The sequence below is a fragment of the Lycium ferocissimum genome, chromosome 4, assembly GCF_029784015.1.
Source record: "Lycium ferocissimum isolate CSIRO_LF1 chromosome 4, AGI_CSIRO_Lferr_CH_V1, whole genome shotgun sequence".
NCBI classification, from domain to species: domain Eukaryota; kingdom Viridiplantae; phylum Streptophyta; class Magnoliopsida; order Solanales; family Solanaceae; genus Lycium; species Lycium ferocissimum.
This window is the reverse complement of record NC_081345.1, coordinates 27,507,191-27,525,595: the sequence shown is the minus strand read 5'-3', so window position 1 is coordinate 27,525,595 and position 18,405 is coordinate 27,507,191. Positions and strand designations below refer to the sequence as shown.

Genomic DNA, 18,405 nt, shown 5'->3' with positions numbered 1-18,405 from the left:
AATTGTGATTTATGTGTAGACTAGACTAGACGGACAGAATAACAGACAAGATAAAATTGGTTTTAACCACAAATAGCCTCCTAATATACGCGGTTGCAACTAAAAATTGTATTTTCTTCTTTGGTTCCATGCGAATCTTCTGGAATATAATCATAGCACAACACCCCCATCGATTTGTGGTCTTGACAGTGAAGTAGAAGAAACCCTAGATGGAGAAACAAGCATCAAGCTCACGAGAGTTACAGTGTGTAGGCAGGCTCGAAATTGCACCCCCTAAACCTGTCGGTTTTCTCTGTGGTTCTATTCCTGTCCCAACCGATAAAGCATTTCACGATTTCAATGCTTCTCAACTTGTACCCTCACCTGAAAGGTACCTGTCTTCCTTTTTCTTTTAGCTGCAATTTGTCATTTAGTTTGTGCTCTCCCGTTCCATTTTATACTATGATATCTGATATTAGCGAATCGTAAGAGAGATTTAAGTTATACTCTCTGTATGTGATACTTTTCGCTTCCCGATATTCAAACTTGCATCAACTTTGACCAGCATTTTAAGATTGTGTTTTTTCACCAAATTGATATGGGAAAAGTTACAACTTAATAGTACTTTTCATCTAGTTTTCAAATATAGAGTTAATATAATCCAATTTAGCTTAAGTTTAGTCAAATTGACTCTGGAAAAGCAAATAGTATTACATGAATTGGGACGGGGGATTAGTTAAAAAGTTAGTTTGATAGGCACTAACGGTGTGGTCCGGTGATCAATGAAGTAGGTTGAGAACTATGAGGTCTTAGGTTCAAATCCTAACAGAGTCGAAAACACTAGGGTACTCTAAGCCTTGGCAGACAGGGTTACCCGTCCTGTCCATTCCATTTTATATTATGGTATCTGATTCAGCACCAAGTAATAGTTGAAAAGTTAGTTTGATTGGTGCCCAAGGGTGTGGCCTAGTGATCGATAAAGTGGGTTGGGAATCATGATGTCTCAGGTTCAAGTACAAACGGAGGCAAAAATACTAGATGACTTCTTTCCATTTGTCCAAGCTTTGGTGTATAGAGTTACCCAGTCCTATGCTGGTCTATGCTAGTGGGAGATACCACATGCAATTAGTCGAGGTGCGAGCAAGGTGGCCCTGACACCACGGTTTCAAAAATAGTTTGATAGAGATTTAGTGAGTTTGAATTGTTAAAATTTGTGAAGAGTTGTTCGAAAAAGGAATGGTCAAACATTTGGAAACAGTCTAAAATAGAAAAAAATGTCATATGAATTGGAACAGAGAGTATAGCACTTATTACTCTTTTAAAATTAGAGTTCTTAACTCAAATAAATGGTCTATTTTTTTTTTCCTTTTTATTAAACCTGAACTAATATCGTCTTATATGCTTACAAAATGGAGGCACCTGTGGTATGGTCCTACAGAATCCTGACAGATTTCATTGGAAGTAAGCGGATTTAGTTACATGTGGTCTTTTAAATTTGGGGGTTGGTCCATAAATTTCTCTCATATAACAGTTGATATATGTAGTTATTTGAGTTTACATGACTGAGAAACTTTTGGTCCAACATATTCAAACTCCAAAGAACTTCGTTAAAAGTTTATATAACGCTAAACAAAAAACCTCTTCAAAAATATAGATATACACACTATATATAAAGAAAACAGATAACATAATCAATGTTTCAAAAGGAAAACTTGTGACTTTCTGGTGACTCTTTTCGGGGCAAGACCTCACTTGGCCAGCACTTAAATAGGTGGGGTAGTTGCTCAATGTACGCTTTACATCTTGGACTTAACTGCCGTATGCGCCCTGCTTCTTGCACGATTTACACCTTGGATTGTCTGCTATGTATGTGGATGATTCTTTTTTAATTGCTTTTAAATATTGACTATAACTTATCTGTTGTTGTATAATTAGGATTCAGTGAGTTAGAATATTATTTGCTTCGATAAAAAACTCAATATTTATACACCTTTTCTTTGATACTTATAAAAGCTCATTGGATACGCCCAGTGCCTTAGAGCTAACTAAGTTGTCCTTTGATAGGTAAAATGTCACACCTTGTTCCTGTGCCTTTTAAAACACTCGCCAGCTTAAAGAACAGAGAATACTTTATTCAGTTGCAATGTCAAATAAGGCCAGGAAAAAAATGAATAAATTTACCATGATAATAAGTTGTTCCACCATTACTCTTGATAATCATAGCTTTGAATCCAAGAATCCTAACTCCACTTCCTTTTATTTGCAAAATTTCATTGCACATGACCAAATGTTGAACGCATTTTAAAATCTTGGAAAACTATATTTGCTCAATGTTATATAAGAAGATGGGTAATGGACTAACCCTTAACTTTAGGTTAGGTTTCCTTTGGGCTAGAATAACTTGCTTGCATTTTATAATTTTTTTCTTATGACCGAGAAATCCGTTTGAGGCCAACCCTTACGACCAACCACAACCTTTGAAACTTGGGGTTAATGGGCTCCCCTCTACCTTTCTCCACTTAAATACCAGGCTTAGCTTACATGGTACAAGGCTTGAATGCCCCCAATTTATAAATTTAAAAGACTATATTCGTTAGTGTTATATACATACTATAACAAAATATGGCAATGGACCAATAGCCAACTTAAGGACCATATGTGGTCAATTCTATTGACTTTTAATGAATCCGTTAAACTAAACCAAAAGTGTTCCCTCCTCCTTTTTTTCTTTTCCTGATGTAAAACTTGAAGGATTATCTGTTCAACATTGTATAAGTAGGAGGGGAACAGAATAACCCTTTAACTTAAGGGACCTTTTGCGTTAAAAATTCTTCAAATGCGATGTCCACTTATTGTTATATTTTTTAAGAAGTCTTACGCGTACTTGAAGTGCTCAGCTCTCCCTTTATATAAACAAAGGAGCTTGCTGCAACGAGGTGGATCTCACATTTTGAACCTGTAATCAACAAGTTAAAGAAAGAGCAACTGTACTGTTGCCACCAACGCCTATGCTGTTGTATTGTATTTATTATGTAACATCAGTTCTATTAGAGAGATTCGCAATGTCGAAGCATTTTTCTCATATTGAGCTTTAAACATGTATCTAAGGTTTTGAATGACATTAATAAGCTATCTTAAATTTTAAGTCTTTGTGGAAGTAGACACTTAATTTTCTGGACGTGATGAATTAGGTGTTATTTGAATTTGAAGTCCAAGTTTTCTCTAAGTCAGAGGGAGGGTGTTTGGTTTACCTTGAATTGTCTTATTCAGTTCTTTTTTACTAATAACTTTTAGGGTTAGAGCTCCGAGGTATCGGATGATTCCTATCGAGACTGATCTAAACACTTTGCCACTGCTTTCAAGTATTCCAGATAAGGTACTGCCATTAGTGGCCAACCAATCAAGGACGAGTGCAGGTAGTGAACGTTAGTTCTATTATCTCATTTAAAGGTTACATTTTTTTTTTTAGCTTGTGTTGTACTGCTTTATTAACTGTCAATATGTTTTTCGTACTGTTAATAAATTGCATTCGAAGGACTGATCAGATTAGTTAGCCTGGGTTCACATAACTTTTGTGGACTTCATGAGCAGAAGATTAGAGTTCTATTTCTGGAACAAGTTGCAAGTCTTAGAATCAGTGTCTCTCAAACATGATCTTTTGTTGCTCGGTGAAGTTTTAGGGTTTAGAACTTCATATACTAAGCAGTGTTATCAAAAGTGAAAAGCGCAAAAAAGCTCTAAGGTCAGCTGGGGCTTTAAGCGCAAAGCGCAAATAAAGCGTGGGCTTTAATGAAAAAAAGTGCAATGGTGCAAAAATACAAATATATATTTATCTTTAGTCCAAGATTGATAATAATAAGCATGAATAACAAATATATGGACAAAGAAATTGTAAAAATATTACAATAAAGTGAAATATCAATCATCTAGTGTCACCTCTTCAAGAGAGGCTCATTGGCAAGGAAAAATATGTCTTATAGCCTTGATGATGACACTGAAGCGCACATAAAGCGAGGCGAAGCGCTCAACATGGTTTGAGCCTCGCTTCAGGGCTTAAGCGTGCCTTTGAAGTTTGATAACACTGGTACTAAGGGCCCACTCGGCCATGAGAATTATTCACTTTTTTTCGGAATATTTTTTCACTTTATGGTGTTTGGCCATAAAAATTGCAAATACAACTTGAAGTTGTATTTGGAATTTGGAAAACAACCAAAACTTGTTTTTCACTTTTTTCCCCAATTTTTTCACTTTCAATACATTCAAACAACCAAACATTCTTTGCAAAAACTATAACCAAACACAACTCCATCTTCAACTCCAACTTCAACTCCAACTCCAAAATACCAAATAAAGTGAAAAATATTTGATTTTCACGGCCAAACGCCTACTAAGATTAAGCAGATGTATTTGCAAAGAAAATAAAAACGCTGAGGACAATCTGGTAAGATAGTGACATAACTCTGGAATACGGAACCAATCAGAAACTTCACCCGTTAATCTACGTGCTAAATTGCAGTATTCCAGTTTCTCCATTCTTGTTCTGCAGCTTGAACTCCTCCTTAGACTTGAACACGTTGCTGTATTTGTTGAGAAGCAATGAAAATAATTTTGAAAATAAGGATCAGAAAGAAGTAATGTGGACTGGATAACTGGAGGAGCAACTTCCCTTTCTGAATAGAGGATCTTCCCTTGTGAGAGGAAAGAAAAGGAACTTCTTACTAATGGAAGAGAGAAGGAAAGAAGGTGATGATTGATTGCTTTGTTAACCCATTTTGGTGGCTGGATCAAATTGACTAGCTCTTGCCCACTTTCAAAAACTTTGAAGAAAGTGCATTTTTAACCTACTGCGATACAAAAGGTGCCTTTGAAACGTGATATGATCAGTAAACTGAAATCCTGTGGAGGCCGCTACCATCTAGTTTGAATAAGATGGCTAGTCCCTTTAAAAATCGGAATTTAGAAGGGCTTAGGATGAGATTGGTAATCCCTTTGAAATTGGACAGTGTTCAATGTCTTTCGTATTTTTTATTTGTCTGCATAGATGATGGAAGTAGTCAAATAATGAAGCGTAGCTGCTTAATAGCAAAAAATTGTGTGCACTCAGGAAAAAGTCACTATTGTTTTTGATGCACAAATATAAGTGCCCCTTTAACCTTTTGTTATGCAAGTAGTTAGCATCTTTTTGTGATATCATTGTTTCCTGGTTTTACAGGATGGTATATGTCCTTTTGGAGAATCTAATGGATGTCGAGCACTTTTAATGTTGCTTTTTTCTTAATAACATTTGATTGTGTATAAAAGTTTTTAACATGTCTTCGCTGTCCTTGATCAAAAAACATGTCTTCGCTGTTGTAATGTGAGAGAGATAACTTCTGCTTTACATTGCAGATTTACTATGGGAAAGTGGCACACACACGTCAAATCTTGCAAGGAAAGGTGAAGCTCTTGCTGTATCAGGTCTGGTGGAGTATGGAGATGAGGTCGATGTCATTGCCCCAACTGATATTCTGAAGCAAATCTTTAAGATTCCATACTCAAAGGCTCGATTATCAATTGCAGTACATCGTGTTGGCCAGACTCTAGTTTTGAACACAGGGTAATGTGCTCTACTAACATGCAGACTGTTTCTGAATTTGACGCCAGTTGTCACTCTGTTAGTCAAAGTTCTGAGATCTAATTCTTCCTTTATGGCTCTATCGGTCCCGGATCTATTCTGATTATAAAACCTGGAGATGTGAAAGTTTCATAAGTAGTACTGTAAGTTGGTATTTTGCCATTTGAAAATTTCTTAGAAAATATATTTCTTAATATTTAATGTTAACATTAATCAATAGAACCCGCAAGGGTGGCTCAGTTGGTTGAGCATGGGGCTTCCATAATGGAGGTCTCAGTTTCGAAACCCCCTTCCTACGACCAGGGGTGAATTTATGTAGGAAAAATGGGTCACGTGAACACATGGTTTGGTATATTATGTATATAATTCTTAAAATATATTTAATATTAACCGAAGAAACACATGGTCAAACAAGATTGAGTGGAGCACTGGTTAAGTGTTGGGTTTAATCCCTTAAGGTCGCGGGATGGAGTCCAACTAAATGCACTTTTGCGTCTTTTTTAAAAAAAAAAAATTCTTAGCAACGATGGTGAACCCATCCTCTTGAAATCCTGGATTCGCCTCTGCCTAAGACAACAGGGGATTTGGCTTTTGGTCGAGCTCGTTGCACATGGCTTGCCTAGTGCTGGTTATCTCTCCAATGTGGTTTGCGGGCTATTACACAGGAGCGGGGTTTATCCTGTGTGCACCCAAAGGATAGCGGCTGCGGGTCCCCTTGTATCAAAAAAATATTAGTCAATAGAAACATCTAGTTGTCTCCTATCTAAATCCCGTGTATCTTGCTTTATGAGACATGGTCTTAAATTACATGGATATTAGTGAGTTACATATGCACATAGTGCTAGACAATCTTAGGGCTCAGCAACTCATTGAGCGGAGTAAAAGGATACCCTATGGACCGAGCATTCTGCTCCCGGAAGAGGACATTGAAGATTAAGGAAGTGAAAGTAATTCATTAGTTAGTTATTTGAATTTGCATATATTGTTAATTGGTCAAGCTTTCAAATGACAGTTATACGTACAAAGTTAGTTGTTCTTAGAAGTTTGGATTCTAAATCTCGTTCATGGTGTATATTCCTTCCATTTCAAGTTGAATGTTCACTGTTCCTTCTAATTCTTGCGCAAATAATGTGTACTTTCCCGATGCTAATATTTGAATCATAGCGTGCTCTACAAAGAATTTGTCTGGGACCCGCATTTGCTCTTTCTAATACGATATTATTTTTCGAAAACCAAATTGAATGTATGGTCTATACATTCTCTAACAAAGACAACCAGTTCACATCAACTTGAAAGGCTAAACATTGGGTCCGAAGTGGGAGCGATATCCAAGGATATGGATTGGAACAGATTGGGAATAAATGGAGGAGCTATGTGAAATAAATAATGGATAAAGGCAACAAGCAAAATGCTTTAATATTCAGAAGAGAACTTAAAAAAGCTATAGGAGTTTTGGAAGGTCCTTATCAAGTTTATCTTTGTTTATGATGGGCTTGAGTTCTGTTTACAGCGCAGTTTTCATAACTTCGTATGGGGGGTGAAAGTTTTTCTTGATATTAGTGTACAATTAGACAATTATTACCTCTAGCTAGTGGTAAAATCTTTTTGTGGTTTTACGAGAATATAATTTACGAGGGATTCAACTGCAATGCCAAATGCAGGCCTGATGTTGAAGAGGGGGAAAAATTGATCAGAAGAAATAATAACCCACCAAAATGTGCAGATCAGTCTTTGTTTCTAAATTTCGCTATGCACTCTGTTCGCATGGAGGCATGTGATTGTCCACCAACCCATACACCATCGAAGGAGTGGCAATGTGAATCAAGAGAAAGTTCACCTGAATCTTCTGAACACCCAACACAGGATAGCACTTTCTATGAGCAACGTGGAACTTCTACTCAGGAAGAAAAATCTAACCCGCCTTGCACATATAACGAGCTCAAACAGGGTGACTCTTTTTGGGGCAAAAAGAACAGAAAAAATAAGGATCAAGGTGCTAGAAACAAGGTCTCACAAGTAAAAGAGAAGTCGAGGTACTCAGTGAAAGAGTCTGACAAGTATAGACGAGCTAGTAATGATGGATTCCTAAGGGTTCTATTTTGGCAGTTTCACAATTTCCGTATGCTTCTAGGAAGTGATTTACTCATCTTCAGCAATGACAAGTTTGTTGCAGTTAGCTTGCACTTGTGGGATGTTTCACGAAAGGTAAACCTTAACCAACTTCCGCACTCTTATATCCTCGTCAACATGTGTAACTGATGTCTGTGTATTTTGACAGGTCACTCCTTTAACATGGCTAGAGGCGTGGCTTGATAATGTCATGGCTAGTGTTCCTGAGTTGGCTATATGCTATCATCAAGACGGTGTTGTTCAGGGCTATGAACTCCTAAAAACAGATGATATATTTCTCCTAAAGGGCATATCTGAGGATGGTACTCCTGCTTTTTATCCAAATGTAGTACAGCAAAACGGGCTTTCAGTATTGAGATTCCTTGAGGAAAACTGCAAGCAAGATCCTGGTGCATATTGGGTATTTTGCTAATTTGTAATATACTGTATTTTAGCTCTTGTTGTGTTGTTCCTTGTATATTTAATTCGCATTATATTTATTTCTGTAGCTATACAAAAGTGCGGGAGAAGATGCTATCCAACTCTTTGATCTATCTGTCATACCTCAAAACCGACCTGCTGATGACGCTGATGATAATTCTAGCTCTGTGCCCTCTCTAATAAATAGAGGGAGAAGCGATCCCTTTCTTTCACTGGGGACGCTATTGTACCGGATTGCTCACAGACTTTCACTTTCGATGGTCTGCACTTTTACTGTGTTAATAATTAGTGATGTCCTCTGATTAGCTGTAGCTAATACTGCAACTTTTGAACTGCAGTCTCCTGAAAACAAGTCTAGATGTGCGAGTTTCTTCAGAAAATGTCTTGATTTTTTGGATGAGCCTGATCACCTGGTATGTTGTCTCATTGTATTGATCAAATATGCCTAGTCCCTTTTATTTCCTTGCTTAAACAAGAAACTGTCAAATGCCAGTGCCGTTTTGAGTCCTTTAACTTTACTACTTGTCCTTAGCAAAAAACCTCTCTATTGTTTGATAAAACTTGCCGTTTACCATGTTTTTGATGTTGTCTGAAGAAAACGCCATGTAACACTGACTTACAATATCTATATTATATTAAAAGCATGAAGGGCTTTAGAAATGTCGATTGAACTTTTTGCCCTTCATTAAAAACTCTACAACTGACAAAATTTTCATTTACTATTTTTCTCAAATTATTATTTAATTATTTTACTTTATAAAAATATATCCTTTTTCGTCCAATTAGATTTAGGAGTATTAATTGGTTACGTTCAACTCAATTTAAATTTTGGAGTATTAATTGCACCTCCAGATTTTTCTTCCATTTAATTATATATAGATTTAGGAGTATAATTGCTTACGTTCAACTCCATTTAGATTTAGGAGTATTAAATTGTTATAGTTAGTTACACTCAACTCTATTTTTATTTAGGGCTATTAATATATATATTATGAAAGATTTTGTTGCAAATATACTATGACTCAACAATCATATTCTTGCGGCTGATAATTAGGGATGCACCAAGAAGCTTTGAAGTTAGTGAAAACACATGTAAATCCTCATGTTCTTATATTATTATGGATATGCTCAGTATGTAGTGAATCTACTCGTTATTACTATTTATTTTAGGTCTGTTCCTTAATATTTTGTTGTTCTTTTTGTTGATTCTTCCATTCATTTTTTCTTTCTAATTTGATAGTGTTGATTAAGATTTGTTTTCCCTTGGTAAAGAATAATGGAGTAGAAAAGCTTCAACTGATGTCAGTTAATTTGATTGCAGAAAAAGTGAGACATTGGTTATAATCACTTGTTTTTTCTGTTGGATCATACATCTTTGATAGCTAGATCACAAGTTTTGAGACTTGAGGCACAACTAATAGGTTAATTTTTTCGTGATTTTTTTTTGATGTTGGTGCAATATTTATGTTGAGGGTTATCATGGAATTTTTGGCCAAATTTATTTTAGGATTTTTTTGTCACGCTTTTTTATTTTGTAAATATTATTATGATAATTTTATGATTAGATGACTAAGAGAAGTAGATGGCCGGAGTAGATTGGTGTATGTGCTTAACTTTTTCGCAATTTTAATTGTAAAGTACCATTAGGGTTGTTTTTATTTTCAGAAGGGGTGTATTTTTTTTTTTATGTTGGTGCAATATTTTTGTTGAGGTTTGTCATGGAAACTTTGGCCCTTTTTTTTTTTTTTTTTTTTTTTGAAACTGGTAACATTGGTATTGATAGCACTAGGGCAGTGCAAAAGCCATATTTACAGAGGAGAGATGCCCACAACCAACAAAATCTGAAAATCACTTACAATTGTCCGATCAAATCTTTTTAAGAAATCTCCTCCTCTACAAAACACTCTTTACACCAGAATGAAACAAAAGAAGACACTTCAGCTTAATGTCCTGCACATGACTACCCCTATCTTCAAAATCTCTGGAGTTCCTGTCTTACCAAATTATCCACCAAATGCAAGCAGGAATCAATCTCCACCATCTCTTCTGTCTAATTAATCCTCCCAAACGGTTCCAACTCTTAAGAAGATCAACAGTGTTTGCGGGCACACACCACTTGATCCCCACAATATTGAGAAAGAATTGCCATAGTTGGATAGTAAAAGCGCAGTAGAGAAACAAATGGGTATTAGTTTCTAAACTAGTCTCACAAAATAGGCATCTGAAACACAGTTGAAACCCCCTTCTCCTTAACCTTTCTTGAGTCAAAACCGCCTGTCTTGCCACCAACCAAGTGAAACAAAGAACCAAGTGAAACAAAGAACCTTAGTAGGAGCATTTGTTTTCCAAATAGTCTTCCATGGCCAATCAACAATCTGGAGAGCACTGTTGCTAATTGTTAGATAGGTAGACTTGACTGAAAAATTCCCATCTCTGTTATGATTCCACCTCAACTCATCCTCTGGATCTGTCAACCCCTGAAAATCCTCCAAAGTCTTGAAGAACTCTACTACTCCTTCAATTTCCCAGAGCCCTCCTGAAAGTAATGTCCGACCCTTGCAACCCCTTAACTGTAGATATTTTAGGATTTTTTTTCAAGCTTTTTTATTTTGTGAATGTTATTACGATAATTTTATGATTAGATGACTAATAGAAGTAGATGGCCGGCGTAGATTGGTGTATGTGCTGAATTTTTTCGCAATTTTAATTTTAAAGTACCATTAGGTTGTTTTTATTTTTGGAAGGGGTGTATATTTGGTAGTAAGCTAACCGGATAATGAATTTTACTTGAAAAAATACTTCTACATAATCTCATCCTCCTCCTGCTCGCTCAAAACATATTTTTGGGATTTTTAGAAGTCAACACTAGAAACACTCCACATGCCTTCGTTATTAGAATTTTGTGGATCTTTGTATACTTTGAGCTGGAATTTAATAAATTTTTACTTTCTCTATTTAAATTTTATGTTCCTCTGAATCTGTGTTGCAGCTATGTGCATTGTTTATGTTTTACAAATTAACTTTACAAATTTTCCGACCTTTGTAACTGGTAAGTAAGAAAGGACTGTATTTACTGTTTTTTCCTTTATATTTCATTTTAAAATTAGAGATAATTAATTATTTTAGACTAAAATTTATACATCCATAAACAATTCATATATCAGGACTTGATATGCATTCCATGTTGGATATAATGGTAACTACACTGTTGGATTTTAGAATTAAACTTTTAAATTTTTGGGATATGATTTCACAAAGAGAAGAAGAATCCATTGGCAAAGCTGGACTTTACCTCAAACCAATTTTATTTATGAGATTTTTATAAAATGTATTCATCCATCAAACATATTATTAAAAATATTTATGAGATTTTTTAGAATTGTGTATTCATCGAAATGAAATACATGCGCAAAACACGTCACACGCGTAGGACATCGTTTATAAAGAGATATTATGTGAGATGCAAACCGAATAATGTATTATTATATATAATAAAATATTTATAATTACAAATCTTAATTGATTTTCTCACCTTTGCAGGTTCATAATATATTCCATTATTTTGAATTTATACATTACGTCAAATTAATATATTTATTTATTTAAATGAATGTTAGATCTATTGTAATGCTAATTATTATTTATTTGTTCTTCTTGTATACAATCTCTTTTATTAACACGGTGTATTGCACGTACACTTAAACCAGTCACTTAAAATGTGGTTTAAAGGACGAAAACAGCCACCTTTGTAAAATGTAAACCATGTTGGAAGCAACTCATCGCTGTTTCTCTCCTCGAAGTTCATGAAGGTAAAAAGAAGGAAAAACTAACAGAAATCCATGCATATTTATCATGCATTTGGTTATTCTCTTTTTTTCTGCTTTTATGAATAGACAGTGTTGATAGGTAGGTGAGCGAAGTTGCTTCCTTGCTTGCTTCACCATAGTACTTTAGTCTTATAAATTTCAAACATTAGCTTCGAATTGCATATATGAGTTTCCTGATGCAGTTAGCAGTCCAGGGACTTGATTTCTAAGTTTTGAGAAACATAGTTTGGTTATAACTCTATTTCTTGCTTCTCTCTATCTCTCTTCTATATTGTAGAATAGACAACTGATAACATGAAATTATGGCAAATAGGTTGTACGTGCTTGTGCTCATGAACAATTTGCGAGGCTCCTTTTAACATACGATGAAGAGTTAGATTTGTCATCTGAAGCACTTCCTAGGGAGTCTGAAGTTACAGGGGCTGACGCTGAAGAAGAACCAGTTGAATCTTTGATTTCGGTTTCTGTATCAGGTGCCCATGATTTCCTGGTTCCTAGAGTTGAACCAGGCAACAACATTGAAACATTGCCAGCTACTGGATCTGATGATTCTGTGAGGGTAACATCTGATGAGGCTATAACTTCCCCAAGAGCAATTACAGCTCCAAGGGAGAGAAATACAGCCAGTCTGGAAGATGCACCAAATAGCAGAGAGAAAAGCTTTTCAGTATGTGATTTGTCAAAAGTGTCTCCTAAGGTTCAAACTGTTGCTGATCCAATCTCCACCAAGTTGGCTGCCATACATCATGTTTCTCAAGCTATTAAGTCTCTTAGATGGAAACGTCAAATGCAAAGCAATAGAATGGATCTGCAGAATAGTGGTCAAAATCAGGATGAGCGGCCTTCAGCACCGAGTTTTTCTATCTGTGCATGTGGAGATACTGACTGTATTGAAGTTTGTGATATTCGGGAATGGCTTCCAACTTCAAAATTGGATGATAAGTTGTGGAAATTAGTTCTATTGCTTGGAGAATCGTACTTGGCGCTTGGACAAGCTTATAAAGAAGATGAACAATTGGGTCAGGCCTTGAAGGTTGTAGAGTTGGCATGTCTGCTTTATGGATCAATGCCTCAACATCGGGAAGACTCAAAATTCGTTTCTTCCATGGTCGTTTGTACATCAACCAATGTTGAACTTGATGAAAGTGAAAAAGCTGGGTCTTCACAATGTGATGATTGTTTCATTTATGATCAATTATCTGACAGTTACCTCTTTTGGGCCAAGGCTTGGACGCTAGTTGGGGACTTGTATGTCCAATTCCATTTGACAGATGGTGATAAGATGCCAGTACAATCAGAGCAAAAGTCTCTAACTAAAGAGTTGAAGATGTCATCTGAAGTTCTGAGGGAGGTTGAAAGGCTCAAGAAGAAGCTTGGACAGTCTAGTCAGAACTGCAGCTCATGTTCCTTATTAAACTGCAGCTGCCAGAGTGATAGGGCCAGCAGTGGCAGCAGCGCTAGCAGTAGTAGTGGAGATTCACGTTCTAAAAGTTATGGCAGAAAGCAGAACAAAAAATCACATACCAAAGCAAACTCCCATGCACATTCTGGAACTTTTGTGGATATTCATCAGAAGGGTGAAAGCACCACATCCGAGAGTAACCTCCCGATGCATAGCAAGAATATTACCAGAATGGAAAGCTCTATTAAACTGACAGATGTTTCAGAGGCAAAAAATTCTGGACCTACCGACTCTGATAGAGATGATGTCGAGGGAGTGAAAATGGAAGGAACTTCAGCGTATACATGTTCTGAAACTTCAAAGGAAGAAACTGAAAGGAAAAGTGGGGGTATATTTAAATATATTCGAGGTACTGTAGCTGGAGATGCTGATTTCTATCTCTCTGTTGCCTTGAACTGTTATGAAGAAGCTAGAAACGCTATGGTTGGACATCTTACTAATTCAGCAGACTTACAATCTTTAATTAAGAAGAAAGGATGGGTGTGTAATGAGTTAGGCCGTAGGAGGCTGGAAAGAAAAGAGCAGGATAAAGCTGAAGTCGCTTTTGCTGATGCAATAAATGCGTTTAAAGAAGTAGCTGACCACACTAACATTATATTGATAAACTGTAACTTAGGTCATGGCAGGAGAGCCCTAGCAGAAGAGATGGTAGCAAAGATTGAAAATCTCAAGGAACATGCAATCCTCCAGGATGCATACAGGCAAGTGCTCCAGGCTGCCAAGAAGGAATACAGGGAATCTCTGAGGTTCTATGGTGCAGCAAAAACAGTCGTAAATAGTGTTAGTGAAGAATCAGATTTGGATTCAAGCAACTTGAGAAATGAAGTTTATACTCAGTTTGCTCATACATATCTAAGGCTTGGGATGCTATTGGCCAGAGAAGATACATTTGCTGAGGTTTATGAGAACTGTGTCCTTGAGGATTCTTTCAACTCCTGTGTTAGTAGACCTAGGATAGACCGTAGAAAGCATGAGATTTCAGCTAATGATGCCATTAGAGAGGCTTTATCCGTCTATGAGTCACTGGGTGAGTTACGGAAACAGGAATCTGCGTATGCATACTTTCAGTTGGCTTGCTACCAAAGGGATTGCTGCTTGAAATTTTTGGATCAAGATCAGAAGAAAAACAGTTCTTCCAAGGGCGGAAATAGCTTTCTTCATAGAGTAAAACAATATTCTTCATTGGCTGATAGGAACTGGCAGAAATCCATGGATTTCTATGGACCAACGACACATCCCTTGATGCACTTGGCTATTTTGGTGGAGCGAGCTGCGCTATTACTGGATCTGTCAAATCTTCTTCACTCTAACGTGGTATGGTTATACATCTTTGTGCTTTGCAGAATCTTCTCAATGTTTGTCTCTTTCCGTTTCCAGTGGTTGATTAGTTACTTTTTTGATCTTAAGCTTGATTTTCTTTGAGTATATATGTGCATTGTTTTTGAACTATCACTGTGGTTTATCTGTGCGTCTCTCTTTGTTTCTTGTGTTGGTTGATTACTTACTTTTTAGCTTAAGCTTGATTTTCTTTGACTATATACATTCTTTCTTTTTCAACTATTACAGTGTTTTGACTAGCTTTGTGTTTGTTTTTAAATGATTGTGTTGCATCTTACCCACAATTTGCTTTAATATCCACAAAAAAATTATGGGGCTGATGGTGCTTTGTACTATATATGTGCCTGACGTATAGAATTCACTCATTTTTTCTTTAAAAGGTCTGAGAATGCATTTGCTGTATTCGTCTGGTCCATGTGGTTTTGGTAACAAAGAATGCAATGTGTAGAAACAAAATGTTGATGTGTCCGACATGTGTGAGAGAATGAGTTGTCTTTTTGTATGGTCTTGGGCAATCTTCATCTCATGAATGTATTCGTCTGGTCCATGTAGTTTTGGTAACAAAGAATGCAATGTGTAGAAACAAAATGTTGATGTGTCGGACATGTGTGAGAGAATGAGTTGTTGTCTTTTTGTATGGTCTTGGGCAATCTTCACCTCCTGAATGTATTCGTCTGGTCCATGTAGTTTTGGTAACAAAGAATGCAATGTGTAGAAATAAAATGTTGATGTGTCTGACACGTGTGAGAGAATGAGTTGTTGTCTTTTTGTATGGTCTTGGGCAATCTTTACCTCATGAACTAGCTTTTTAATTTGAGTTAAATCCAATCTGATTTCCTTGCCCTACTAATGTTGGCCCCCCACCCCAAACAACACACACACACACCAAAAAAAAAAAAAAAAAAAACTCCCCCAAAGATGTATTATCCATGCTCCAAATGTCCGGTCCCAGGTGTGTGGAGGAAGGGCCTAACATTAATTGAAGGAATGAGTTGTCCCCTTTTAATTTTTGACGATTTTCACTTGAGCTAGCTGTTAGGGTTCAGTTTGGCTGAAGGTTTATTTTCTTATTACTCACATAGACGTCTTTCTGATTTTCATAATTTATGTTTTGCTGTTTCTAAATCCACTGAATCTGACCTAAAGGTGTGGGATTACACTGGGTATGTTGTTGTTTCTTAAACGGTAAAACCTGTTGAATCCGACCGAAAGTTGTAATTTCCTATATATATATATATATATTTTAAAATGCTATAGATAGTTGGATGATGTCCCACTTTAAGTTTTCATTAGAACATGTGCTGGTTGGAATGGCGTTTTAAGCTTTTGTGAGGATGTCATCTATATATTTCAAGTACATTGAGTGCGTGCTACATAAAAAGGCTTCCTACTACTTATGAAATGAAGTTGGGAAAAAAAAAAGATGGAATTATTTCACGCTGATAAATTTACTTTGCTTTCTTTATAAAAGGGATCAGCTTAATTCTCAACCCCCCCCCCCCCCCCCTCCAAAAAAAAAAAAAAAACCCCTCCTCTTTATTTTGTTTTTTAAATTCCAATGTAGAAGATGAAATTAACTTATATGCACCTGTTCTCAGCTTTTTGTTTTTGCTCATGACTCATGAGTGCTGTCTCAATTTTGAAATAAATTAGTTAGCTACATGTTAGTTATGAGATGCGAGCTAACTGATAATATCCGTCACATATTGTTGCTTAATGTTTTTTTGGGTAACCGTGTTGCTTAATGTTGTCTTTTGTTCAACACATATATTATTACGTAATTACTCCTATCCCAATTCATGTTGTACACTTTCCTTTTTAGTATGTCCCAAAAGGAATGCCATTTTTCTATATTCAGAAACAATTTACTTTAAAATTCCCACTTTTTACTTATAAGATGATTTACAGCCACGCAAATGTATTCAAAATCTCACTGTGCCTTGTGAAATTCCCTTAACAGAACTAAAACATAGTATTTGTATTTGCTTTTTCTGGTACTAACCTCAACAACGGAATCAAGGACCTGATATTTCTTTCATAATTGTCTGAGCATTGAAAAATAATGTTTTGAGTTTCATTGTTTGCCTTGTGATAGTTTGGCAAATTTCATCCTTGGAACTGTAAATGGCACTGATCAGTTACTTGTATGACAGCTTCTGGAGTCTGCTCTGACTTGTATGCTTGAAGCTCGCCATGTATCTGGAGACACACTGAGTAATGACAATCTTAAGATTTGTGATAAATATTGGAGCCAGTTGCAGATGCTATTGAAGAAGATGTTGTCTGTAGCACTCTGTCCAACTACGAATAAATCTTCAGCCAACTCTCAGCAGAGCGCCTCAAATAAGTCTGCTGATACCGGAAAGCTTAGAGAGCTTTACAAGATGTCTCTGAAGTATACAGAGTTCAGTCAACTGCAAGTAATGCATGATTTGTGGATATCTTAAGGTACATGCTCGCTAAAATGTGGAATGATCAAATATTCTTGCACAAGACACCGGTTTGTAATTAGCATGACATTTGATCCCTCTAACGTTCTTAGGCTGTGTCAATCGAGGTTATTAGTCTCACTTGCAAATGAATCAGGATGTATATAATTGTGAAACTGCTTGTCATTTCCCTTCCCATTCTAAATCAGGTGTCAGTTGTCATCAAAGTAAAGTTTGGGCTTTCCTCTTTCCCGGTGAAAGTCCATCCTAAAGTTTCAAATCTCTTGGGACTGGATTGAATCTTCCAGTTTTTATTGGGGGACTAGCATATGAACAAGATACTCGGTTATAGCTTTGTGTGTTGAAATTATTGAAGGTATTGGAGGTTGTATATGTACAGGTTGGTTTATACTTAATAGTTGTACCTTGGGATGGATTGACTGTACGTCAAAAGGTTGTGAAAACAGACTCTAAGATAGTTTTATAGTACTAGAAAGTGGTATTTTGGTTCTTTTGTCTCGTATTCTCTTTTCTAGTGTCATTTTTAGTATCATGTTGCTTTATTTGTATGCTTATTCATAGGCAACGAAATAAGTACTTTTGATTTATGGGTTGTTAACGCATAACCCATATTGCATCATTCGTTTAACTTGAAGGAAATGATAAATCGGTTGTATATGCCAAATGCCAATTTCCAAGCCAATATAATAACTGTAATTGCATTAGACAAATGCTTGCAGAAAACTCATGTAAGACAAATGAAGAATGTATCTTTCTCATAAAAAAGACAAATCAAAACGTTTATGACAGAAAGTCAAAAATTATGTGTTTCCTTGGAAAATTTGAAAAACTTGTTTCTAAAGTTACGACTGTTTTTGCGAAAATCGTTTTCCACTCAAACACTAAAACCGAAACTTTTTTTCCCTTTTACTAAAAACTGAAAAGCAACTATTCTTAGCGATTGTCTGAAGTATGATCTTTGAAAAATTGAAAAAAATAAAAGTAAAAAAATCTCATGATGCTCATACTACAAGTCTACTAAAGCTGAAGTGTTTGCTAATTGAGCGAAATCTTGATGAACTCAAAACGTAAATTATCACCCACGTGTAACTTGCCGATATAAAATAATTTACATTTCGCCCTTTTATTTAGTACGCGTTTGGTCATGAAAATTAAATATTTTTCACTTTATTTGGTATGAAGAAG

General features: G+C 36.1%; 1 protein-coding gene across 1 annotated transcript; it reads left to right on the top strand.

Annotated features, from left to right (window-relative positions):
• Positions 1–209: 209 nt before the first annotated feature.
• On the top strand, positions 210–17,831 carry LOC132053886 (uncharacterized). Its single transcript, XM_059445981.1, has 9 exons — positions 210–370; positions 3,274–3,395; positions 5,368–5,575; positions 7,255–7,798; positions 7,872–8,123; positions 8,212–8,403; positions 8,482–8,556; positions 12,284–14,746; positions 16,924–17,831. Exons 1-9 carry the CDS (start codon positions 210–212, stop codon positions 17,215–17,217), a joined length of 4,311 nt encoding a protein of 1,436 aa, XP_059301964.1. The 3' UTR covers positions 17,218–17,831.
• The last annotated feature ends 574 nt before the right edge of the window (positions 17,832–18,405 follow it).